This window comes from Schistocerca nitens, chromosome 6 (assembly GCF_023898315.1).
Source record: "Schistocerca nitens isolate TAMUIC-IGC-003100 chromosome 6, iqSchNite1.1, whole genome shotgun sequence".
Lineage (NCBI taxonomy): Eukaryota > Metazoa > Arthropoda > Insecta > Orthoptera > Acrididae > Schistocerca > Schistocerca nitens.
The window spans coordinates 570,619,115-570,646,315 of NC_064619.1; the positions used below are offsets into that span (position 1 = coordinate 570,619,115).

Genomic DNA, 27,201 nt, shown 5'->3' on the forward strand with positions numbered 1-27,201 from the left:
CTACAGAATGGCTTCAGGAACACTATTCTGAGTTTAAACACTTCCGCTGGCCATCATACTCCCCAGGCATGAACATTATTGAGAATGTCTGGGATGCCTTGCAATGCGCTTTTCAGAAGAGATCTCCACTTCTCGTACTCTTACGTATTTATGGACAGCCCCGCAGGATTCATGGTGTCAGTTCCCTCCATCACTACTTCAGATACTGGTCGAGACCACGCCACGTCGTGTTAAGGCTCTTCTGCGTGCTCGCTGAGTCTTTACACAGATGTGCCAATTTCATTGGCTCTTCAATGTATGTTCATATCCTTCTGCACCCCTAACCACAAAAAATGCCCTTACGTAACATCAGCTCCTCCATACTTTACTGTTGGCACTACACACAAGGCAGGCAAGGTTCTCGAGGCATTCGTCAACCTCAACGCGTTTTATCGAAATGCCACAGGGTACAAAGTAATTCAAACTCCAAATCACACATTTCCAATCATCTACTGTCCAGTGCGTCGCTGTTTACACACATCAAGCGTCGCTTAAGATTGACCACAGAAATTTGTGGCTCCTGAAGAGCTGCTCGACTACTGTAACCCACTCTTTTTTACCCTCCCATGACGGGCTGTCACAAATGAATTGGTTGCAAACAAGGATAAATGACATTATTACTGCACGCCTAACATGTAAGAACTGAATATATCTACACCCAAAATGAACAGTTATCTTTTGTTGTACAATTTCTTCTTTACTGTGACGTTGGTCAGAGCGTGGGTACATTTAAAAGGATAGGGAGAACCGGTCTAACACTTGTGCTGAAACGGACTGTCGTTCGTAATATAACACAGCACTAGAATGAGATTTTCACTCTGCAGCGGCATGTGCGCTGATACGAAACTTCCTGGCAGATTAAAACTGTGCGCCGGGCCGAGACTCGAACTCGGGAACTTTGCCTTATACGGGCAAGTGCTCTACCAACTGAACTATCCGAGCACGACTAATGACCCGTTCCCACAGCTCCAGTTCTGCCAGTACCTCGTCTCCTGCCTTCCAAACTTTACAGACGCTCTGCTGCTCGTAGGAGTAAAGTTTGGAAGGTAGGAAACGAGGTACTGGCAGAAGTAAAGTTGTGAGGACAGGGCGTGAGACGTGCTTGGGTAGCTCAGTTGGTAGAGCACTTGTCCGCGAAAGGCAAAGGTCCCGAGTTCGAGTCTCGGCCCGGCACACAGTTTTAATCTGCCAGGAAGTTTCATAACACAGCACTGTTCGAAAACGAAGTTCACACAAACGTGTAAGGACTGGAATATTAACTTGAAGAGTATAACTGATTGTCTCTAACCTCGTTGTCGCCAAGAATGGTACTCTCCTCGCTGCTTTCTGTGGATTAGGCGTTGACTGGAACTTAGTCTGGCGTAGAACTGATCTCTTGTCCGTGAGTCGGTCACTTTCAAGACAGACTGCCGCCGATGGCGCGGAGAACTTCTTTGGGCGTCTCTTGCTTTTGGATTGGTGCACAAGTTCGTAGCGTTTTTCCATAAATGTAACAAACACAGCAGATACACGTACAAGAGACTTTAGTTCTTAGTAATATATTCTCCTTCAGTATTTACAACAGTTTGCCAACGCCTGGGTGACTTTTCGAATCCGCAACTGCAGAAATCACGTAGTTTTGAGGAGAAGAACACGCCGAGCCATGTTCGGAGCGCATTTTAATCCGGAAAGGAAGTTCCTTGAAGGTTGTTGGTTCAAAATGGTCCAAATGGCTCTGAGCACTATGGGAGTTAACATCTGAGGTCATCAGTCCGATAGACTTAGGACTACGTAAACCTAACTAACCTAAGGACATCGCATACATACATGCCCGAGGCAGGATTCGAACTTACGACCGTAGCAGCCGCGTGGTTCCGGACTGAAGCGCCTAGAACCGCTCGTCCACAGCGGCCGGCCGAAGGTTGGTGGTCAGAGAGCGGAAAAGGTGAAGATCTGAGGGCGCAAGACTAGGTGAATAACGTGAGCTCAGAATGACTTTCCAACCCAAATCCTGTATGGTGTTTTTTGTCAGTTTAGCAGAATGCGGGCGGGCGTTATCGCAGATTAACCTCACTCCACGCAGTCTTCCTGGCCGTTGTTCTTGGGTTGGGTCTGCAAGACGTCTCTACTGTCGTTAATAAATGTCAGCATTGACGATTACACGTCGGGGAAAGTGTTCGTAGTACACCACGACGTCGCTGTTCCATCAGATACGCAACATAATCTTTTTTTGATGCACTGGGAGTTGCTGCTTTGTCTGGGCTCAACCATTCTTCTCTTCTTCCTATGTTAGCATAAACACACCATTTCATGTCTCCATTAACGATACAGGATAAGAATGGACAGTGTCGTTCAGGTGCCAATTGATGACGAACAAGCAGAGATGCATATATGCCCACACGCCGATTTTCACAATTTTGGCTTAGAGTATGCGGTATCCATACATCCGATTTTTGAACCTTCCATATTGCATGCAAAAATCGCACGATGTTGTAATGACAACTATACATCACATTGGCCAGTTCTTGACGTGGATCAATGTGGATTCAGTATTCATCAAACCCCGAACGTTTTCCTGAACGTGGAGATTCGCTAATGTCAAAACGATCCTCTTCAAAACGAGAAAATCATTTACTTGCAGTGCCCTGCCCAATGCATCATCCCCATACAAGGCGCTAATGTTTCTTGCTGCCTCCGCTGCTGTCACCGCTCTATTGAATTCAGACAGAAGAATATGTCGGAAATGTTCCAATTTCTCCTCTTGGCAGTCCATTTCCTAGCGTCCACAGCTCCATCCACAATCTCCAAATGAGCAAACGACAACATGTAAACTCACATAGCACAGGTAACTAGAAATTAAAAAAAAATGACAGTATCTAAATAAATCCATAGCAACCGGAATACCAACATGCAAAATAAAAGGGCTACGAACTTGTGCGCCAACCTAATACTTCCAGATCATCGGTGTGACCCGCGATGCTCAGATAGCAAGGAGCATCTTTGTGGTATCGATAGCAGGCGCCAGCGCTACACCTATCGACTACACCAGAGACAGTCATTGTGCTAGCTGGACTGATGGTACCACTTTGGAACTTACGAATTCCTTTTTCGTGGCTTCATGCAGCTTTTTACAATCACCCTCCATTCTTCAACGGTCCTTGTCCATCAGTACTTCAGGTCTGCCTGCTCTTGCCTTAGCTGTGGTTGTATCTTAGCGTTTCCATTTGATAATCTGTTTTCCAACCGTCGACTCGGGCAGTTTTAGAAGGGTGGAAATGTCGCTCATGGTTTTCTTACTCAGATAACTTCCAGAGACTAGTCCGCGTTCTAAGTGACTGAGTTCACCCTTACGGACCATTGTACTGTTGCTGCTGCCGCTGCCGTACTGACAACACAACACAATACTCTACGTCTCCTTTTACACCGGCGGGATCGCCTCCCGCGACATCTAGTGTTCAGTACCGTATTACACACTGATGTTCGGATACTTTTGACCAGAAAGCGTATTACGATGGTTGGAACTTTACAGCACGTACAAAATAGATACGTGTTTCAAGATTTTACTGACCTTCAAAGTAGTCACCAGCACTGTGTATAACCCGTTGCCAGCGGCGTGGAAGTCGTAGGCTACTCTAAGCTGTGCCAGTTGTGTTGACAGTTCGATCGGCGCGGTATATCGCCCGACGAATCTGTAGCAGTTCAGAACCAAATGCCGTGAAGTGTTTTCTTCAGTTTAGAAATCGAGTTGAACTCACGAGCGCTTAAGTCAGTATAGCACTTAGCAGCCCCATCAGTCAAACAAATCAGTAACAGCTTGCACTGTATGTGCTTGAGCACTGTCCTGCAAAATGATGGTCAGGTCCTGCAGAAAGTGTCATCACTTCTGTCTCTATGCTGTTCAGTTTTGGAACACAACCTACGGCCAGCTTAGAGACAGAAATGATGACACTTTCTGCAGGACCTGACCATCATTTTGGAGAACCATGCTCAAGCACGTTCAGTGCAGGCTGTTACTGATTTGTTTGACTGATGGAGCTCCTAAGCTCTGTACCACCTACTGCACTCCCTTGACTTAAGCTCTCGTAAGTTCAACTTGATTTCTAAACTGAAGGAAACACTTCACGGCATTCGCTCCAGAACTGCTACAAATTCGTCGGGCAATGGACCGCGTCGATCGAACTATCAACACAACTGTCACTGCTAAGAGTATCCTACGACTTCCACATCGCTGGCAACGGGTTATACACAATATTGGTGATTACTTTGAAGGTCAGTAAAACTTTGAAACACGTATCTATTTTGAACTAGCTGTAAATAAATAGTTGCCACTATTAAAGTTCCAACCCTCGTATAACGCTCGAGGTAGAGTAAGAACGTACTGAATGCTAACCATATGCAGATTTGGATTACTATAAAAAATTAGAACAAATGAGTACGAAACAAATGAATAATTAGACGAACAGGTTGTGACACTTGAAGAGAAGGAACAAGCAAATGTGGAAAGAATGAAATCACAAAATTCCTTCACTTCATCAACAAGTGCTGGACAAAGAAAGAAATGCCGAAGAGATGGAAATTAGCCATAGTAACGGCTGTACTTAAGAAAGGAGATAGAAACGCTGTGAGAATTACATGGGCACTTTTGTACTCAACACTGGATGTTCAACATTTTCTAGGGTAATATCACAGATTCGCAGTAAGTTTCGAAAATATCTTGTTAGAAGAACAAACTGGGTTCAGGAAGAGTAAGTCCTGCTCAGAAAACACATTTGTCATCAGATAAATAATCGCAGAGCATGTAGAATTTAACAGAGAAATACACCTGCAGTTCACTGACTACATGAAAGCCTTTAATAATGTAGAGAGCACATTGTTTTGTGAAATACTAGATATTTAAAAAGAGCAATCCCACAAATGTAGCAAAACTCAACAATTGCCATTGCCGGAAAGGAGCATGTTATAATAACGACAAATCTAGGCTTACGACAAGGATTCAGTTTGTCTCCGATACTTTGCCTTGATGACGTGACGAAACAATGGCAAAAAATAGTTTTCCACATTTATAACATTAACCGACGAAATTAGATAATAACACTCTTTGGCGAAGACCAAATTTGTATCTGACAGTGAGGGCAGCCTTCCAGAAGTGATTTATAAAATAAATATAACTGGCAAGAAACAAAAATCACAGCATTTAATGGCGAAGACCCGGCTCCAAAGAAAATTGTAATAAACAGCTAGAAGGCAGAGTGGAAGAACTCGACTTCTTAGGAAATGGCATCTCCTCCACAAAGGAAAAAAAAAATATCAAGAAAATTGAAAGATTTAGTTACATTACCGGGACAACATAGAGAACACTGGACCATAACATCTAGAGATGAACAAAGAATGCAAACTGCGGCAATTAGTTCTTTGAGAAGAGCACCTGGCTATAGATTATTTGGTAGTATAAACAATACATCAAACAGACAAGAACTAGGACTTAAAAGTAGTAACTGAACAGATGAAGGAAAATATAAATAAATGAAGTGATCATGTCAAATGAAAAAGTGAAAGTAGAATGCACAAAATAATAGTGGTTTATCGACCAATGGGGAAGAAGTCAACAAATGCAGCAAGAAAGAGATGGAGAAATCGGTTAGAAACTTAACAGCAGCCAAAAAAATGGTTCAAATGGCTCTGAGCACTATGAGACTTAACATCTGAGGTCATGAGTCCCCTAGAACTTAGAACTACTTAAACCTAACTAACCTAAGGACATCACACACACCAATGCCCGAGGCAGGATTCGAACCTGCGACCGTAACAGTCGCGCGGGTCCGGACTAAAGCGCCTAGAACCGCTCGGACATCGCGGCCGGCAACAGCAGCCAATACTGGCACACGAAAAGAGGACATAACACGCAAATGCCTTACACTTGAAGAAATGTGAAGTAGCGCAAGTTTAAGATTTCACAGATGTGCGAAGATATGTAATTTTCAAACAGACTGTCTTTTACACCGAGGCAACAAAAGTCATAAGATATCGATATGTATACACACAGATGGCGGTAATATCTCCTACACAATGTATAAAAGGTCAGTGTGTTGGTGGAGCTGTCGTTTGTACTCAGGTGATTCATGTGAAAACACTTCCGAAGTGATTATGGCCGCATGATGCGAGTTAACAGACTTTGAGCGCGGAATTGTAGTGGGAGCTACAAACATGAGACATTCCGCTTCGGAATTCGTTACGGAGTTCAATATCCCAAGATGAACAGTGTCACGAGTGTGCCGAGAATACCAGATTTCAGGCATTACCTCCCACCAAGGACAACGCATTGGTCAACGGCATTCACTAAACGACCGAGAGCAGTAGCGTTTGGGTAGAATTGTCAGTGCTAACAGACAAGCAACACTGCGTGAAATAATCGCATCAACCAATGTGGAACGTACGACGAATGTATCCGTTAGGACAGTACTGCAAAATTTGGCACTAACGGGCTACGACAGCAGACGACTGACGCGAGTGCCTTTGCTAAAGCACGATTGCACATGCATCGCCTGTCCTATGATTGTAACTATATCTTTCAGACCCTAAACGTCTGGAAAACCGTGGCTTCGTCAGATGAGTCCAGATTTCAATTGGTAAGAGGAGATAGCAGGGTCGAGTGTGGGCCCGATCACACGAAGCCATAGACCCAAGCTGTCAACAAGGCACGACGCAAGCTGCTTGTGGCTCCGTAATGGTGCGAGCTGTGTTGACATAGAATGGACGGGTCCTCTGGTCCAACTGAACAGATCATTGACTGGAAATGGTTATGCTCGGCTACTTGAAAACCATGTGCAGTCATTCGTGGACTTCATGTCTCAAAAAACGTTGGAATGACTATGCTCCATCTCACTGGGCCACAATTGTTCACGGGCGGTTTGAAGAACATTACGGACAATTCGAGCGAATGATTTGGCCATACAGATCGCTAGACATGAATCCTGTCGAACATTTATGAGACATAATCAAGAGGTAATTTATTGCACAAACTCCTGTACCAGCAACACTTTCGCAATTATCGATGGCTGTAGAGGCTGCATGATTCAATCTTTCTGCACATTCCTACGACTTGTTGAGTGCATGTCTTGTTGAGTAGCTGCACTACGCCGGGCAAAAGGAGACACGATATTAGGAAGTATCCCATAATTTTTGACATCTCAGTGTATTTTCACTATTGTTTTGTTTTTGTTTCAGAGTAAAAATTTTTTCTGCTTCGTGAGGCACGGTCTTGCATGTGCTACACCCATTCAAACTAAGCTTATTCATGTCAGCATATCAAGGGCTTGTTTCAATAGTGGTACAGGCCCATTTTTATTCATTTTGAGATACAGAGTCCTAAAGTTAAATGAGCGCTGAACAATCTGAAGTTGAGGTACCAGAAATATTCAAGCATATGGCTTCTTGCTAGAGATGAACCTTTCTTTCTGTTTGTTTGGATCATTAATTTCAGAAGCATTATAGGCAGAAAAGTGAAGGTAATGGACTTGTACCACTATTGAAATAAGCCCTTCATAAACGCTGGTGGTAATGCAGATCTTTTTTTTTTCCCGTTCATAATTTCTTTTCCAAACTGAACCTGCTGTGCACTTGCTATACAACAGGGCTCATCATGTGTCAGTGGGTGGTACCTACGTTTTTCACCATTCGCGAAACACCGTTTTCCACCCATTGGTTATCAGCCAAATTTTGCTGCTATCTGCCACATTCTCGGTCTGTGTGATCCTGTAACATTCCACATGTTTTGTGAGAGGCGAATTTCTACTTTTATTCAGTTCGTATTTGAAATGACTCTGATGAATGAGAGAAGATTAATGTGTTGGGTGTGATGAAATCTCTTACGAAACAATAAATAAGACGATCGGATTCAGTGCGTCCCCTGTTCACGATGGTCACATCGTCTCTGACACCCTCAGGCCGTGATCCCCAGGGTGATCCGAACTGTGGCCGCCGCCGCCGCCGCCGCCGCCGCCGCCGCCGCTAGCGCCGTCACCATGGCAATGCTGCTGGAGTCGTGGTGGAGCGAGGCACTGCTCGCGGTTTTCGTGCTGTTCGCCGCGTTCTACCTCTGGTTCCTCTACTGGTACGCCTACTGGAGGCAGAGGGGCGTGCCGCACGCCGAGGCCGTCTTCCCGTATGGGAGTATCGGGAAGGAGACCATTCTGGGAAAGATGCGAGTAGAGTTTAAAATACACGAAATCTACAAACGATATCGAGGTATGTAATCAACTTTTGTACTATCTTCTCCTACATATGGTTACGATCACCTCTCGCTCTGTAATACAGTAATTCAGTGTCACTTAAGTGTTACATAAGTTTTTCCATTTTCATAATTAACTTTTCAAATAAATGTTTATCTAAATGAATTGCAACTGTCGTGTGCATGTACGAGAGGAAATCAAAAATATCTGCAGAACATTTTTCTAGTTCATAACAATAACAGTGAAAAATTTACAATGACATCATTTATAAACATATTAACCCTGCTTTGTAGCGCATTTTGACCGAAGTTGTACAGGGTGGCGCAGGGAAACTGGAAATTTCGAAATAACGTCATTTCCATGAATAAATTCATAAAACTAGTGATTTATTAACCAAAGCGATTGTATTCAGTATGCCATTATTCAGTACGTCTTTACGATCAAAATGTCCAAAAGTGTCTCTTTACTTTTTAAAGATGACATCGGAAAGATGTGCGCCCATTCGGCGTTTACACTCTAACAGCCTGTTATGAAAACTCTGGAATGCGCGGTGTAGCAAATCTTTGGGAATGGCAGTGATTTCGTTTTCAATGTTCTCCTTCAGTTCATGGATTGTTGTACGACGTGTACGGTACACCTTGCCTTTAAGATATCCCCACAGGAAGAAGTCGCACACACTAAGATCAGGGCATCTCGTAGGCCATGCAATGTCACCGTTACGCGAAATAATGCGTCTTCCAAACAATTGAACTGCTGCCATAGATTGTCGAGCAGTGTGTGACGTGGCTCCGTCCTGCTGAAACCACATGTTTTCGACGTTAAGATTAAGCTCGTACAGTCTCGGTGTAAAGAATGTTTGAAGCATTTCAACATATCGAGCGGATGTTACTGTCACTGCACTACCATCCTCACGTTCAAAAAAATAAGGGCCGATAACACCATGACATGATACAGCACACCATATTGTGACCTTGGCGCTATGTAGTTGTCGCTGGTGAAACTCACATGGATTGTCCTGTGCCCAATAAGGAAATTCTGTTTGTTCACGAATGCGTTCAGGTGGAAATGGACTTCGTCTGATATCCTTAAGTTACCAAGGAAATTCACGTCCTCGTAGATTTTAGCCAATATCTGGCTACTAAACTCCATACGTGACGCTGCGTCTCGTTCATGTAGGTGTTGTACAATCTGCAACTTATAGCGATGGAAGTCTAATTCGTGCAGTATTCTTTGTAAGCTTCGTCGCTTAATCCCTAGCGAAGATGCATGCTGTCGAACGGAGCGGCGAGGACTTCTCTCGATTGCAGCTCTAGCAGCTGCAATGTTCTCTGGGGTACGTACCGTTGGAATGCCACCTGGAGGTTTCTTTTTCAAGTCAGATCCTGTTTCTTCAAAATTACGCACCCACGTTGTAATCGCATCCGCAGATGGGACACGTCCATGACGTCCAAGCTGGTAATGCTGTCGAAATGTTCTCTGCGCGGCAGTCGCACTATCACCATTTTTGTAAAACGCTCTCACAGCTACTGCACGTTCCGCACCAGTCCAATTCTCCATGATTACTAAATAGCAATGCGTTCACATCAATTGTGCAAAGTTTGGAACATCTGCCGGCGCTACAGTGCTGCCAACTGTAACGTTCAAAATTTCCCGTTCCCCTGCGCCACCCTGTATAAGCTCTCCAATACATTCAATTAAAATCTTCTGTTGCATAGCGAGCCACGTATCCCATCAGTCCAATAAATTTCGACACTGGGGCAGTAAAAACTAGAGAAAATTAAGGTGACGGTTTTAATGTTTCAGGTGTTCTACATAGTCTCCCCTGCATCTGAGTACAACTTATTTAATACAACCACCTGAAACTGTCGAAAGAGTTCTTCTTTGGGATGTAGTTCAACTTTCGTCACATTCGCACCTTCTTTGGTTTCGGCGAGCCATCGGAGACCCATTATGCACATTGTCGTTTTGTGGTAGGTTCGTATTGGTAACACCAAGTTTCGTCACCCGTGATGAATTTTTCGAGAAAAAACTGTCCGCGTTTTTCATTTCAATGAAATTGCAGCAGGTCTCCACGCGTTGTCGTTTTTGTTTGGGAGTCACTGTCTGTGTGCAAACTTTGCACACGCTATTTTCTTCTTCAGAACGTTCTGGAACCGGCCTCTGTGTCCAGCGGTTCTAGGCGCTTCAGTGTGGAGCCGCGCGACCTCTACGGTCGCAGGTTCGAATCCTGCCTCGGGCATTGATGTATGTGATGTCCTTAGGTTAGTTAGGTTTAAGTAGTTATAAGTTCTAGGGGACTGATGACCTCAGATGTTCAGTCCCATAGTGCTCAGAGCCATTTGAACCATTCGTACGTTCTGGATGATGTCTTGAACACTTAATTTAGAGATGTTGTTCTGCTGCGATTTATGATGCAACAACGCTGGCACACTACGGCCGCAGATCACGTCCTGTACTTAACACTGCTTGCTCACAACTGACTGATCGAATGCATATCTGTTCTTTACATCTGTTAATTCAAGAAGCCACCGCAGTTACTGCGCTGATGTCGCTTATACACAACAAGAATAAAATCAATTTAGAAACACTTCTTCATCGCGGGTGAAGCGATGGTCTCTTAAAACATCTTTAATTGGACCAGATAAATGAAAAAAAGAACGCCGTTTGACTATAAACCTTGGTGCGTTTTTCGATTTGCAGGGTTCGTAACGTTGGGTGTTTCCTGCTGACCCTTTTTCCTGATTGTGTTACCAAAATTGTTCGATGGACATCTCAAGAAAACTGTTAACACCACTTTTCCCGCGGAGGTTGACTGTTGCAATTTATTTTGGCTGGCATCCCGAGGCATTTCCATTCCATGATCTAGCGGTTTCTCTCTGATTCAGAATGATGAACCCATGTTTCATCTACAGTGGTTTATTTACTTGCCCGTTCGATATTTACAAAGCCATTCATTGCATGATGTATTAATTAAATATTCTGATAACTGTGTACTGAGTTAAAATATTCTTTACATATATGCTTATAATACTACACAGTATTACAAATATTTTTGAGCCACTCTGTGGCTGAGTCTGAGAGTCTGTGTATGTCCTTTTAGATAGCCCTCGTAGCCATGTACTTCACACAAAGTAAATGGTCCTCTGACTGGATTTCTGCGCACTCATATTCAGGATTGTCTGACAGGCCCCATTTGTTCATTAGTTGCTTGCACCTACCAACTCTCTTCCTGTCAAGATTCAGAGTTGTCCACAATTTCCTCGGGTGGTTGAATCCATCGATCTTCTAGTTGCGGTCGTTCACAAAGTTTCGGTTCCTGTGTCCACTTCGAGTGAAGCCTTGCAGTTCTTCGACGATTTTCCATAAATATGACTTGGATTTCTGTATGTGCTAGATCTTGGTGTATAGAGAGATCTGTGTTGTCTAGGATTTTTATGTATGACCTTACGGATATCTGTGATTGCATAGTTTCAGGGGGCTCAATATTTGCTAGGACGGGCAGTCAGGCACAGGAGGTGGTCTGAATGTTCCGAGATCATCCGCATTGTCTTCTTCAGTTGGACGTCCACTATAGCCACGTGTGCACTTCTCATCCAGACTGGCGACACAGTATTCAGACTCTCTGTGGAGAAGCGCTAGTTCTGAATTCCTCCATGTGCTCGCTCCACAACCCCATGTCGCTCCAGATAGTTTCGATAGAATAGCATTATGGGATTGGAGTTTCTGTTTTGTATATTGTGGATGTGAGTTACATGTTAGAAATTTGGAAATTTGTGGTAAGATGTTATGGGACCAAACTACTGAGATCATCGGTCCCTAAGCTTACACAATTCTTAACCTAACTTTACGCTAAGGTCAACACCCACCCACCCATGCCCTAGGGAGGACTCGAACCTCCGACGGGGGAGGGGGGGAGCCGCGCGAACTGAGACTAGGCGCCAGAGACCGCACGGCCAGTTACATGTTAGAGTGCGACCTACAGCGATCAAACTAAATGTCGCATCCAGAATGAGATTTTCACTCTGCAGTGGAGTGTGCGCTGATACGAAACTTCTTGGCAGATTAAAACTGTGTGCCGGACCGAGACTCGAGCTCGGGACCTTTGCCTTTCGCGGGCAAGTGCTCTACCAACTGAGCTACCCAAGCATGACTCACGCCCCGTCCTCACAGCTTTACTTCTGCCAGTACCTCGTCTCCTACCTTCCAAACTGTACAGAAGCTCTCCTGCGAACCTTGCAGAACTAGCACTCCTGAAAGAAAGGATATTGCGGAGACATGGCATAGCCACAGCTTTTGGGATGTTTCCAGAATGAGACTTTCATTCTTCAGCGGAGTGTGCGCTGATACGAAACTTCTTGGCAGATTAAAACTGTGTGCCGGACCGAGACTCGAACTCGGGACCTTTGCCTATCGCAGGGAAGTGCTCTACCAACTGAGCTACCCAAGCACGACTCACGCCCCGTCCTCACTGCTTTACTTCTGCCAGTACCTCGTCTCCTATCTTCCAAACTTTACAGAAGCTCGCAGGAAACAGAAAATTGGAATAGAGATCAACATAAACATAATTACCGCCTTTCTATTGCTCATGAAAACCACACATTGCATGTTGCACCACCATACAGAGAGACCTTCAGAGGTTGTGGTCCAGATTGCTGTACACACCGGTACCTCTAATACCCAGTAGAACGTCCTCTTGCATTGATGCATGCCTGTATTCATCGTGGCATACTATCCACAAGTTCATCAAGGCACTGTTGGTCCAGATTGTCCCACTCCTCAACGGCGATTCGGCGTAGTCCCTCAGAGTGGTTGGTGGGTCACATCGTCCATAAACAGCCCTTTTCAATCTGTCCCAGGCATGTTCGATAAGGTTCATGTCTGGAGAACATGCTGGCCACTCTAGTCGAGCGATGTCGGTATCCTGGAGGAAGTCATTCACAAGATGTGCACAATGGGGGGCGCGAATTGTCGTCCATGAAGACGATGCCTCGCCAATATGCTGCCGATATGGTTGCACTATCGGTTGGAGGATGGGAGTCACGTATCATACAGCCGTTACGGCGCCTTCCATGACCACCAGCAGCATACGTCGCCCCACATAATGCCACCCCAAAACAGCAAGGAACCTCCACCTTGCTTCACTCGCTGCGCAGTGTGTCTATGGCGTTCAGATTGACCGGGTTGCCTGCAAATTCGTCTCCGACGATTGTTTGGTTGAAGGCATATGCGACACTCATCGGTGAAGAGAACGTGATGCCAATCCTGAGCCGTCCATTCGGCATGTTGTTCAGTCCATCTGTACCGCGCTGCATGGTGTCGTGGTTGCACAGATGGACCTCGCCATGGACGTCGGGATTGAAGTTGCGCGTCGTGCAGCCCATTGCGCACAGCTTGAGTCGTAACACGACGTCCTGTGGCTGCACGAAATGCATTATTCGACATGGTGGCGTTGTTGTTAGGGTTCCTCCGAGCCATAATCCGTAGGTAGCGGTCATCCACTGCAATAACATCCCTCGGGCGGCCTCAGCGAAGTATGTCATCGACAGTTCCTGTCTCTCTATCTCCTCCATGTCCGAACAACATCGCTTTGATTCACTCCGAGACGCGTGGACACTGCCCTTGTTGAGAGCCCTTCCTGGCACAAAGTAACAATGCGGACGTGATCGAACGGCGGTATTGACCGTCTAGGCATGGTTGAACTACGGACAACACGAGCCATGTACCTTTTTCCTGGTGGAATGACTGGAACTGATCGGCTGTCGGACCCCCTCCGTCTAATAGGCGCTGCTCATGCATAGTTGTTTACGTCTTTGGGCGGGTTTAGTGACATCTCTGCACAGCCAAAGGGACTGTGTCTGTGATACAATATCCTCAGTCAACGTCTATTTTCAGGAGTTCTGGGAACCATGGTGATGTAAAACCTTTTTTGATGCGTGAAAATACATCTCCAGGTAACACCAGGTTCTCAGTCAGTAAACAATAAGATACAGATTACGTGCTATTTCAATTTATTTTAGAAAGTTGTAAAATTTGTAATTTGTTTCCTACAACATAGTTTAGGTAACAGTTGCAGTATTGCTTCATTTTTAGTAAACTCATAAAATTTAAAATTTGCTAAATCTGCGCAGGAAAAAGGAACTATCACAGTGGGGGGACGGGGGACGGGGAACGAGGGACGGGGGCCGGGGGCCGGGGGGGGGGGGGGCGGCGGCGGGTTCGCTGTCCTGCCGGGGACGCAGATTCACTTTGGTACTGCTCTGCCCTTGGGACAAGACAGTTGAAAATAATATCAAGAAGTATTACAGCTTGCCTTCAGCGTCGAATCACCACGATACAGGGAGCTCCAACTCAACGTTTCCTCAATACTGTTTTGTGTTGCCACAGACGAGCGCTTCCTCGGCATTTACGCGCTGCACACGCCGGCGCTTTTGGTGATGGACCCGGATCTGATTCGCGACATTCTGGTCAAGGACTTCGACGCCTTCCAGGACAGGTGCATACCGTTCGATGACAGCGAGCCGCTCAACCAGCACCTGCTTTTTCTCAACGGCAGCAAGTGGAAGAGGCTGCGCTCCAAGCTAACCCCGGCGTTCACATCTGGAAAGCTAAAAATGATGTTCGAGGTGAGCGGATTCAAGTGATTAAACGGGGAATGTAGAATGTGAGTGCTTCGCAGTGACAAATTTCTGTGCAACGTAACTAATTTGTAAATCTATGTAAGACTGAAGGACGAAAAAACGATCTAGATAATTTCCATTTCTCCTGATGGTGAAGTTTCTTAGTTTGAATGATTCCAAGTAGATTTGAACCATACAATCCACAGGCATATCTATTTTAGTTTTCTGAAATTTTGCGCCCTTTCCTTTTCGCAAGCTATTAGCGAATGTCAATTCTTTCACTGCCTCTCGTATTACACTGTCAACTCACATTAAGATGACCACCTATCAGATGATTGAGTAATCAGTTTTTGCAGCCCTGGCCGCTGCGAGACGTGATGATGATGATGTTTGGTTTGTGGGGCGCTCAACTGTGCGGTAATCAGCGCCTGTACAAATTCCCAACCTTGACTCAGTCCAATCTCGCCATTTTGATGAATGATGATGAAATGATGAAGACTACACAAACATCCAGTCATCTCGAGGCAGGTGAAAATCCCTGACCGCGCCGGGAATCGAACACGGGACCCCATGCCCGGGGAGCGAGAACGCGACCGCGAGACCACAAGCTGCAGACCGCTGCGAGACGTGCAGGAGGAGACTAAGCGAGGTTCTGGAAGGTACCGTTAGGGATGTGGAACCATGGCGATTCCAGTGCAGTGACCAGCTGCGCTAGGTTCCTCGGCTGAGGATCCATGGCACAAATAGCCCAATCGAGGTGGTCCCACAGATTCTCCATTGGGTTTAAATACGGAGGGTTTGGTAGCCAGGGAAGTACCGTAAACTCGTCCTGGTGGTCTTCGAGCCACGCACGTACACTGCAAGCTGTGTGACGAGTTGCGTTGTCCTGCTAGTAAACTACTGGCCATTACAATTGCTACACCACGAAGATAACGTGCTACAGACGCGAAATTTAACCGACAGGAAGAAGATGCTGTGATATGCAATGATTAGCTTTTCAGAACATTCACACAAGGTTGGCGCCGGTGACGACACCTACAACGTGCTCACATAACGGAAGGTTCCAACCGATTTCTCATACACAAACAACAGTTGACCAGAGTTGCCTCGTGAAACGTTGTTGTGATGCCTCGTGTAAGGAGGAGAATTGCGTACCATCACTTTTCCGACTTTGATAAAAGTCGGATTGTAGCCTATCGCGATTGCGGTTTATCGTATCGCGACATTGCTGCTCGCGTTGCTCGAGATCCAATGACTATTAGCAGAATATGGAATCGGTGGGTTCCGGAGGGTAATATGCAACGCCGTGCTGGATCCCAACGGCCTCGTAATCACTAGCAGTCGCGGTGACAGGCATCTTATGTGCATGGCTGTAACGGATCGTGCAGCCACGTCTCGATCCCTGAGTCAACACATGGGGACGTTTGCAAGACAACAACCATCTGCACGAACACTTCGACGACGTTTGCAGCAGCATGGACTATCAGTTCGGAGATCATGGCTGCCGTTACCCTTGACGCTGCATCACAGACAGGAGGGCCTGCGATGGTGTACTCAACGACGAACCTGGGTGCACGAATGGCAAAACGTCATTTTTTCGGATGAATCCAGGTTCTGTTTACAGCATCATGATGGTCGCACCCGTGTTTGGCGACATCCCGGTGAACGCAGAATGGAGGCGTGTATTCGTTATCGCCATACTGGCGTATCACCCAGCGTGATGGTATGGGGTGCCATTGGTTACACGTCTCGGTCACCTCTTGTTCGGATTGACGGCACTTTGAACAGTGACGTTACATTTCAGATGTGTTACGACCCGTGGCTCTACCCTTCATTCAATCCCTGCCAAACCGTACATTTTAGCAGGATATTGCACGACCGCATGTTGCAGCTCCTGTACGGGCCTTACTGGATACAGAAAATGTTCGGCTGCTGCCCTGGCCAGCACATTCTCCAGATCTCTCACCAAATGAAAACGTGTGGTCAATGGTGGCCGAGCAACTGGCTTGTCACAATAGGCCAGTCACTACTCTTGATGAACTGTGGTATCGTGTTGTAGCTGCGTGGGCAGCTGTACCTGTACACGCCATCCAAGCTCTGTTTGACTCAATGCCCAGGCGTATCAAGGCCGTTATTACGGCCAGAGGTGATTGTTCTGGGTACTGATTTCTCAGGATCTATGCACCCAAATTGTGTGAAAATGTAATCTCATGTCAGTTGTATTATAATATATTTGTCCAATGACACCCGTTTATCATCTGCATTTCTTCTTGGTGTAGCAATTTTAATGGCCTGTAGTGTAGAATTTTTGTGCCGAGGAATAACAATCTTCATGTATGGGTGGACATGGTTCCCAAGGATAGATGTATACTCGCGTTGATCCACTGTACCTTCCAAAATGACGATATCACCCACGGAATGCCACAAAAACATGCCCCAGATCATAACGACCCCTGTTCCGGCATGGATCCTTCAAGTGGTTGTTGCAAGGTGTTTGCTTTCAGACGTTTCACGCCTCACACGCCAACTCCCATCTGTCCTGTGGAGCAGAAAACGAGATTCATCTGAAAAGGCCACCTGTCACCACTCAATGGACGTCCAGTTGCGGTACTGACGAGCAAATTCCAGCTTCCTTTGCCGAAGGATGGTAATCAGCATGGGTGCATGAACCAGCCTCCACAGCGTTCACTGAACGGTTGTTGAAGGGACACTGTTGGTAGCCCATTGAGTCATCTGGGCGGTCAGTTGCCCAACACTTGCACGTCTATTCGCGCGTACACATCTCTGCAGCCATCGTTCTCCCCTGTCGTCTATGGCCTGAGGTGCACCACAGTTGCCTAGACGTCAATTTGAGTTAGAGCCATTTTGCCATGCAAGGTATCATGGCGGCATGCGAACAGTTCATAGACTTAGTCAGTTTGGAATTGCTTCCACGCTTGTCCCAAAGCAAACGATTATGCCCTTTTGGATGTCAGATAATTCGCTCCGTTCCCGCACTACGACGACGACTGCACTGTTTCCCGAATCCCCCCTCCCCCTCTCCCCACCCACCCCCCGACACGCTTTCCACTGTTGGTGGTGCCAACACTGTGAGTAGTTATTGCACGTTGACGTGCGTACTGTAAGACTTTCGGTACACACACCATCAGATTATTTGACTTGTCGCTCTAACGAAGTAGGCGAGTGTCAGCAATATGTCTCGTGGTCTTATCGTGGCGTGTTTATCTTCTGCCGTTAGGTCAGACGATAGAAATGCCACTTGCACGCTTAGAGTAGCAGATTGACGGTGACCAACTTTAACCAGAACTTGATTAATTTTCACACATATTTATTAAAATAATAAAAATCATAGATATTACGTATCTTGATTCTGGATGCTGTTTACAATTGACAAAGTTCCTTTGGTCTTGGTATTTTTTTTTTTAATTTTTTAATTCTCATTTTGTCCGCGTTTGTTCGTTGTATTTGCTCGGGGCGGACGTCGTAAGACATCCGATTAAGTTCGTTGATGCTCGATTAACTCAGTTTTTTTTATTACAGAGGGTACGTAACCCTCTGTCCGAACACGCTGAGCTACCGTGCCGGCATAAAAATGGTTCAAATGGCTCTGAGCACTATGGGACTTAACATCTGTGGTCATCAGTCCCCTAGAACTTAGAACTACTTAAACGTAACCAACCCAAGGACACCACACACATCCATGCCCGAGGCAGGACTCGAACCTGCGACCGTAGCGGCCACGCGGTTCCAGACTGAAGGCCTAGAACCGCATGGCCACACCGGCCGGCGTACGTTAATCTTATTCTCACATATCTCTGATACTTGACAAACTGTCTATACATTTCTCTTCATGGCTATGTACAGGAATATGATAATCTTATTAGGTGCAGACTGAAACTTGACTATAGACTAGTACAGACTAATGCAGACTGCTACAGACAGGTGCAGATAAATGCAGACTGACTAATCGGAGGTCTGTACACTCGTTATAATACCTCGCGCGTTCAGGTATCACTGTTCGAGTGTGATCCGCGAGGAGAAAAGGTTCTACGTTAGCAGCAATCTCATTGGCTGCGTTACATATTAATACGCGGATCGGCGGAAGCAGAATTTGGTCCGTCTTTATGGCAGCGCCATCTCGTAGTGCGGAGACGGACGAGCGCTGCGCCTGCGCTGTTGTGCTTAGCGGGGCGTGCTGACTACGCGGAACTATGTACAGAACAATGTCGAACATACGCGGTGGTCACTTTAATGTGACAGAACTGTATATATTACATTGCTTATGGTGCTCAATCTCCATGGCCCAGCTGATTGACAATCATATTACTAAAGGTTAGGTGTTTAGCTCCAATTAGTTCTGGTATGGAAAAAACGATCGTATGGCATTGTTGGCTGGGAGGCCCCATTCAGGGGAGTTTGGCCGCCGTATTGCAAGTCCTCTTTAGTTGACTCCACATCGGCGACTTGCGAGTCAATGATGATGAAACTGATGAAGAGGGGGACACAACACCCAGTTCCCTTCCGGGAATCGAACCGAGGCCCCCTGCGTGGTAGGCGGTAACGCTACCGCTACGCTACGAAGGCGGACAGTTCTGGTGATATACCGACATGTACTATTAATTTTCCACCTGCTATTTCATCCAGCTTATAATAAATGCCATGTTTCATCCACTACGGATACCTCATTAATTTACACGTCACCCCACAATTGAAGGGGTGTCGTCGTTCTTAGTTTCAGAATCGAAATCAGTTCCTAAACATATGTTCCACACCCTGTACAGTGCTTTCGGACAGAATTTCGCACCAGAATTAGCAGATTTTTTGCTTCAAAATTTCATTCTACAGAAAAATGACTACATGCCTCTTACCAGCCTTGTTCTCTCTTCTCTCATTCTCTGGATGTACGTGAGGTATACAATAGCTGCATGCACAACTGTCGTACAGTTTTCTTAAGATTTACCCAGTAAGGTATCACGAGAACAACATAGCGTCTCTTAGACCGCCATTTAAGCTATGCAAGCGCCTCCTTTGCGCTTTCCTGTGGACCATACCATCCAGATGCGAACCCAGCGGCATGTCTCTGAATTCATTCGACTTCTTCTTCTGTCGTGTCCGTTTGACGAGGACTGTGAATATGCCACGTTAGCACCTTTAAGCGATTTCCTTTAAGCATCAAATGTCCTTTCCCACAGACCTTCTATTTGTCTTACCTGTTACTGATTTTAGGTGCTCTTCCTGTTTCATCTCGCTTCTTAGCATTAGCAATACGTAGACTTGTACACTCCTGGAAATGGAAAAAAGAACACATTGACACCGGTGTGTCAGACCCACCATACTTGCTCCGGACACTGCGAGAGGGCTGTACAAGCAATGATCACACGCACGGCACTGCGGACACACCAGGAACCGCGGTGTTGGCCGTCGAATGGCGCTAGCTGCGCAGCATTTGTGCACCGCCGCCGTCAGTGTCAGCCAGTTTGCCGTGGCATACGGAGCTCCATCGCAGTCTTTAACACTGGTAGCATGCCGCGACAGCGTGGACGTGAACCGTATGTGCAGTTGACGGACTTTGAGCGAGGGCGTATAGTGGGCATGCGGGAGGCCGGGTGGACGTACCGCCGAATTGCTCAACACGTGGGGCGTTGAGGTCTCCACAGTACATCGATGTTGTCGCCAGTGGTCGGCGGAAGGTGCACGTGCCCGTCGACCTGGGACCGGACCGCAGCGACGCACGGATGCACGCCAAGACCGTAGGATCCTACGCAGTGCCGTAGGGGACCGCACCGCCACTTCCCAGCAAATTAGGGACACTGTTGCTCCTGGGGTATCGGCGAGGACCATTCGCAACCGTCTCCATGAAGCTGGGCTACGGTCCCGCACACCGTTAGGCCGTCTTCCGCTCACGCCCCAACATCGTGCAGCCCGCCTCCAGTGGTGTCGCGACAGGCGTGAATGGAGGGACGAATGGAGACGTGTCGTCTTCAGCGATGAGAGTCGCTTCTGCCTTGGTGCCAATGATGGTCGTATGCGTGTTTGGCGCCGTGCAGGTGAGCGCCACAATCAGGACTGCATACGACCGAGGCACACAGGGCCAACACCCGGCATCATGGTGTGGGGAGCGATCTCCTACACTGGCCGTACACCACTGGTGATCGTCGAGGGGACACTGAATAGTGCACGGTACATCCAAACCGTCATCGAACCCATCGTTCTACCATTCCTAGACCGGCAAGGGAACTTGCTGTTCCAACAGGACAATGCACGTCCGCATGTATCCCATGCCACCCAACGTGCTCTAGAAGGTGTAAGTCAACTACCCTGGCCAGCAAGATCTCCGGATCTGTCCCCCATTGAGCATGTTTGGGACTGGATGAAGCGTCGTCTCACGCGGTCTGCACGTCCAGCACGAACGCTGGTCCAACTGAGGTGCCAGGTGGAAATGGCATGGCAAGCCGTTCCACAGGACTACATCCAGTATCTCTACGATCGTCTCCATGGGAGAATAGCAGCCTGCATTGCTGCGAAAGGTGGATATACACTGTACTAGTGCCAACATTGTGCATGCTCTGTTGCATGTGTCTATGTGCCTGTGGTTCTGTCAGTGTGATCATGTGATGTATCTGACCCCAGGAATGTGTCAATAAAGTTTCCCCTTCCTGGGACAAAGAATTCACGGTGTTCTTATTTCAATTTCCAGGAGTGTATGTTATGAACTGTGTTAGGAGCTGGTACACTAACACGAGCAGATAAACTAAGCGCGAACATACTGTAGCTATGGCTAGTTTTATGGCCCAATAATGAATTTTGTAAATGTTATCTGACTATGAAGTAAGCAAAAGAACTAATCACTGCAGTACACGCTTACACAAAAATCGCACAACGTAAAACTGATATTAAAAGTGGTTTGCACGTGGTTATGCACAGCACCGTGGGTTGATGCCCTTGAACGTAATCACAATAATTTTATCTGAAAAGCGTCTAGCGGATATAACAACTCACCAGTAATTGAATAATAATGTAATTTCCATAAATTACTGGCCAGTGGTTCGTGTACACGAAACTGGCGTCCCATAGCATCCCAGATGTGTTCCACGGGGCAGAGATAAGGCAAATTTTATGGCCAAGACGCCTACGTGAGTTGTCGATCAAGCTCCTCAAAGCACTGTAACTCGATTCCGGCATCCTGACGAGGACGTGCTGAAAGCTGACATCGCCGTTGGGGAACACTTCATGCATGAAGCGATGCAGGTGGTCAGCAATAATGTTCAGGTAGTCGACAGCTACGATGGTGCCTCCAGTGACCATCACAGCTCCCACAGAACCGCAAGAGGATGAGACCCATCCCATAACAATGCGTCTGTGCACGTTCAGGAGCAGCCGCTCGCCTGGATAATGGCGTATCCGGACACGAACGTCGACCTGGTGTAACAAATGGCTCAAATGGCTCTGAGCACTATGGGACTTAACATCTGAGGTCATTAGTCCCCTAGAACTTAGAACTACTTAAACATAACTAACCTAAGGACATCACACACATCCATGCCCGAGGCAGGATTCGAACGTGCGACCGTAGCGGTCGCACGGTTCCATCCTGAAGCGCCTAGAACCGCTCGGTCACTCCGGCCGGCGCTGTAACAAGTAACGTGATTCATCCGACCAGGCGATACATTTCCATTGATTCACGGAGCAGTGCCCGCTGCAGTCATTATTGACGGTGATATTGAGTCAGCAGGGCCTAATGACAGGTAAATGTACATATTACGTATTCATCGTGAAGAAAATATTATTCCTTAATTTGTTTTCACAAATTTCGATTTCGGAATTTTACGAGGTACGCTGACTCAGGGGTGCTTTCCTCTGTAGCAATGCGGAATGATTACGTTCGGCCCAGTTGTGTTAGGTCCATCACAGTGTTCACAGATGATGCCTCCATCGATCAGGGTGCACTTTTTTCCGGCTCTCGCTCAAGTACTCTCATGTGAACAAGCTATAAAGACATTTGGCTTATATTTTAAACATTATCTCATTCGTATTTTAAAGAAAAATGTTTTCTATGTTCTCTGCATGATTTCATTTATGACTTTTCAATAACTCGTAACAAAATGTAATGAAAAATTAACATTATATACGTCTACAGACAAAAATTCGTATATCATATCAGGACAAAGGTTCCCTGACTAGCTGCTGACACTAATGATATAATGATCTCTATCAGACCAGAATTAGAGCTATATGTACAATGCATCAATGTAAACGTAAAGCTTACAATGCACAGACCCAAATGCATGTTACTCCAGTAGCTGCAGCTATAGATACTGTGCAGTGGCACTTAAATAGCCATTACACTGTGTTAAAGATAATACAGATATTGTTATGTGTAGCATATGACCCTCCATGGGCAATAGATTGATGGCCATACTATGATAATCGGCGCAAGTCCAGATAATTTTATATGTGGTACCTTCATATCTACACACATCAGTGTGTCGGTTGTTTTTTCTTACGTCACACAGTTTCCTATAAACACATGACAAATTTTACGACCTGATGTTTTCTGCCCACTAAGTGGACTATGCCTGTCAGTATATACTTCATGTATTGTATCTGTACATCCACACATCAACGCCTGACCTTCTTCCCAGGGGAAAATAAACATTAATGGCTTGCTCTGGCCACATGTACTTCGAGGTAGTAACCAAGCTAAAAAATGTGTTATAATTATTAGTCTGCAAATGACGTAAATACTGATATAACATTGTTCCGTACACCGTCCTCAGTCACCAACTGAAATATCTACATTTATACTCATTACACCCAGTATAACAATGAATAAGGTATACTCAGTCTGCACAAATCGAACATGAAGAACAGGATTTATCTCGAAATAAAAAGTTGAAGGTAGAAATTGTTTTGGGGTCTTTATGATTACAAAAAGTCTACATTGGTTTCACAGGATTCTTTTTTTTTTTAAATTTTCAGATATGTCCTATGCAGTTGATGTCGATTTACAGGCGTCATGAAGTTCCTTAGATTCGTGCGCACTACAGTCCACTGGTGGAATAAAAAATGTTATAGCAGTTTACATTGTTGCCTGCAGACGATGGACAGATGTGGGCGCGAGATGGTGGAAGTCCTGGACGATGCAGCGCGGAGCGGACAAGTATTAGAGGTTCGCGACGTTTCGGCCAGGTTCACGACAGACGTCATCGGGAGCGTCGCTTTCGGCGTCGAGTGCAACTGCCAGCGCAACCCGGACGCTGAATTCCGACAGTGGGGACGCCAGATATTCGAATTCTACCCGTCAGACAGGGTGGAACACCTGTTACTCGCCATCCATATCCCTACGGCAAAGCTCTACAGGTAAGTCTTAGTAGCTCCATGTCAAGACATTCCGAAACCAGTCTGTACCGGAATTCACAATGGTGCTTCGAAATTTAAAATACTACTTCAATTTAGGTTCGCAGCTTCTAGCTTGTCGGTTTATAGTTGTTTTTCAGTTTAAACTCGTTCGCGTCTAGGTGTGGTTTATAGCCAAATTATGTATGTGCCCTACATGGCAGGTAAACTAGGTTCAGCTTTCAGAAAGTTTCCTTTCAAAACCGTCCAGATCAAGGTTTGCCATAGTTTCGGTGAATCACTTAAAGCGAACAACTGGGTTGTTCCTTTGAAAAGACAATTAGTCGATTTCATGCCCGGTCCTTTCCAGTTCCATCTTCTAATCCGTCGCCATCGAGTTCGTGGATCGTGAACCATAATCTTCCTTCTCCAATTTGAATTGCTTGCATATTCCCATCTGAGGGACCCACCATCAGGAAGAGATATTTTGAATTTAATCCAGGACTTTAGCACGAGATGTTTACGTCACCACTTCTTGTTCCCATTGCAGTCCACATACTGATGATGAAAATGTATTACACCACCAGCATTCAAACAGGCTACCTGCTGATCGAACGTCGTCCAGCACGAACTCGAGTACGGAACAATGTTAGCTCATCAGTAATATTATTATTCTACGAAGTACGTTCAAGAAATAATACATTTTTCTAATATCAGCTTGGTTTTATTTGGGATTCCACTACACCGCATTATTCACAACTCTTTTGGCTACAGAGCCCTATTTTTCAACATAATCTCCGTTCAGTGTGACGGCCTTACGCCACCTGTAAGGGCCTGTGTGCTGGCATGATACTACTGTGCTGATCGATGTTGGAGCCAACATCTTACTGAGGCAATAACCTCCCCATCACCCACGTACTGCTTTCCGCGGAGTGCATCCTTCAAAGGGCCAAACAAGGGAAGTGGCAAGATGTGAGACCTGGGCCGTAGGGTGGATGAGGAAGAACAGTCCAACGAAGTTTTGTGAGCCAGTATAGGGAGTGCAGACTTGTGTGAGGTCTTACGTTGTCATGGAGAAGGAGAAGTTTGTTTGCATTTTTGTGGCGACGATCACGCTGAAGTCGTTTCATCAAGTTCCTGTAGGTAGCAAAATACACTTCACAGTTGATCGTTGCACCATGAGGGAGGACATCAAACAGAATAACCCCTTCAGAGTTCCAGAAAACTGTCACCATGACTTTACAGGCTGAGAGAGCAGCTTGGAACATTTTATCCTCTATACGAGGTGCTATCCAAAATTTTCGGGACTGGTGCTGTCTTCCGCTGAAAACCTTATCTTTGGACTAATGGTGACCATCACCCTCACAGTAGTTCCCATCCGCACGTACACACCAGTCCCAGTGCTTCAGCCATGGTCAAACGTTTTCTGGAAGTCGTGTTCTTTGAGTGTTTTTATCACCGCCAGCGATGCTTCTTGAATCCTCTCTAGACTGTCGAACCAATGGCCTTTCAACGTGAGTTTCAGTTTTGGGAATAGCGCAAAGTCGCCAGGTGCCAAATCTGGCGAGTACGTTGGGTGGGGTACGACTGCCATGTTGTTTTTTGCCAAAAAGGTCCTGGTGAGCTAGGACGTGTGACAGGGCGCGTTGTCGTGATGCAGCACGTTTTCACGGAGCCGTCGCAAAACGTCACAGTAGCATGCAGAATTCACTGTTTGGTTGGGTGGGACGGATTCTTTGTGCACAATTCCCTTGGTATTAAAGAAAACGACGATCATGCTCTTCAGTTTAGTCTTCACCTGTCTCATTTTTTGGGTCCTGGAGAGCCCTGGATCTTCCACTGCGACGATTGTTGCTTTGTCTCTGGGTCATAACCGTAAATCCAGCTCTCGTCGACGGTGATAACCCGTGACAAGAAGATTTGACCATCAGGTGCGGTCTGACGAAGGTTCATGCACACTTCAACACGTTGTGCCTTCTGATCGGCAGTCAAGATTCTTGGCACAAATTTTGAGGTGACACGATGCATGCCCAAGTCATCAGTCAACATTTGTTGACATGTCCCATAACCAATAGCCACTTCATCTGCAAGGTCTTGAATGGTTCGACGTCGATCCACACGAACCAGTTGTTGAAGTTTGGCAACAATGTCTGGCGTTGTGCGGCTAACAGGCCTTCCAGTGTGAGCATCATCTTCGACCTCTGTACGGCCGGCCCTGAACCGAGCATGCCACTCAAACACACATGCCACTCAAACACACGCGTACAGCTCATGCTCTGCCCTCAAACACTTGATGAATCATTGCAAGGGTCTCCATAGAACTTTTTCCGAGATTCGCACAGAATTTGATACACACGCGCTGTTCTGTTCGCGGATCCATCGTAAAATCGCCACACACCAAACACAGAGTATTACGGAAATCACTGTGGACACGCAACACGTCCTCCCAGCTGAATGCCACTCCCCTCACTGACTCATCAGGTATGCAGCTCTCTCTACCTAGCGGTGCAAAGATCTATTACTCCTACTCTCCAGATGGCAGCACCCGTCCCGAAAATTTTGCATTCCACCTCATAGATTGCTGTTTCGTTTCCGGTTGTAAGTGATGAACCAATTTGACAAAGAATTATCACGATCAGCCTCGTAACAAGCAGGCAACACCGCACAGATGGTCATTCGTTGCCCTATATAGTAATGTGTTACGTGGTGAAGAAACCAACAGGCACACAGCTTTGACTATATCAACTGCTGGACAAGTGTTAGTATTAACAATAGAGGCCTCCACTTCTGCAGAGAGGTGTTTGGTGGTGATCTGTCTGTCACCTCGCGTGTTCCAGTATTTCAGGAGTCTCAGCTGTATGCGGCCAGCACGCGAGAGATTGGACACGTTTGCGGGACCTTGTTACGATAACGGCAGACGGTTCGCCCAACGACTCACCGTGCTTTTGTTCCCTGCCAGATCTCCATAGACATTATGCAAGCACCTATGAATATCTGCGATG

The 27,201-nt window shown here is 46.2% G+C and overlaps 2 protein-coding genes and 1 non-coding gene across 4 annotated transcripts in view; 2 read left to right on the forward strand and 1 right to left on the reverse strand.

Annotated features, from left to right (window-relative positions):
* Positions 1-8,041, reverse strand: part of LOC126263473 (uncharacterized) — a 61,610-nt gene extending 53,569 nt beyond the window's left edge. The window contains exon 1 of the mRNA XM_049960566.1: positions 7,988-8,041. Within this exon, the coding sequence (XP_049816523.1) occupies positions 7,988-8,041 (54 nt within the window). The remainder of the gene's footprint in view (positions 1-7,987) is intronic.
* Trnas-cga (transfer RNA serine (anticodon CGA)) lies at positions 1,139-1,213 on the forward strand. Its single transcript has one exon. It is a non-coding gene; the product is annotated as a tRNA-Ser (tRNA).
* Positions 7,857-27,201, forward strand: part of LOC126263114 (cytochrome P450 6k1-like) — a 277,469-nt gene continuing 258,124 nt past the window's right edge. The window contains exons 1-3 of one of the 2 annotated variants that reach the window (XM_049960122.1): positions 7,857-8,262; positions 14,631-14,869; positions 23,961-24,223. In XM_049960122.1, coding sequence (XP_049816079.1) covers positions 8,040-8,262; positions 14,631-14,869; positions 23,961-24,223 — 725 coding nt within the window. In that variant the 5' untranslated portion in view covers positions 7,857-8,039. The remainder of the gene's footprint in view (positions 8,263-14,630; positions 14,870-23,960; positions 24,224-27,201) is intronic. The other variant, XM_049960123.1, reaches the window with a different exon arrangement.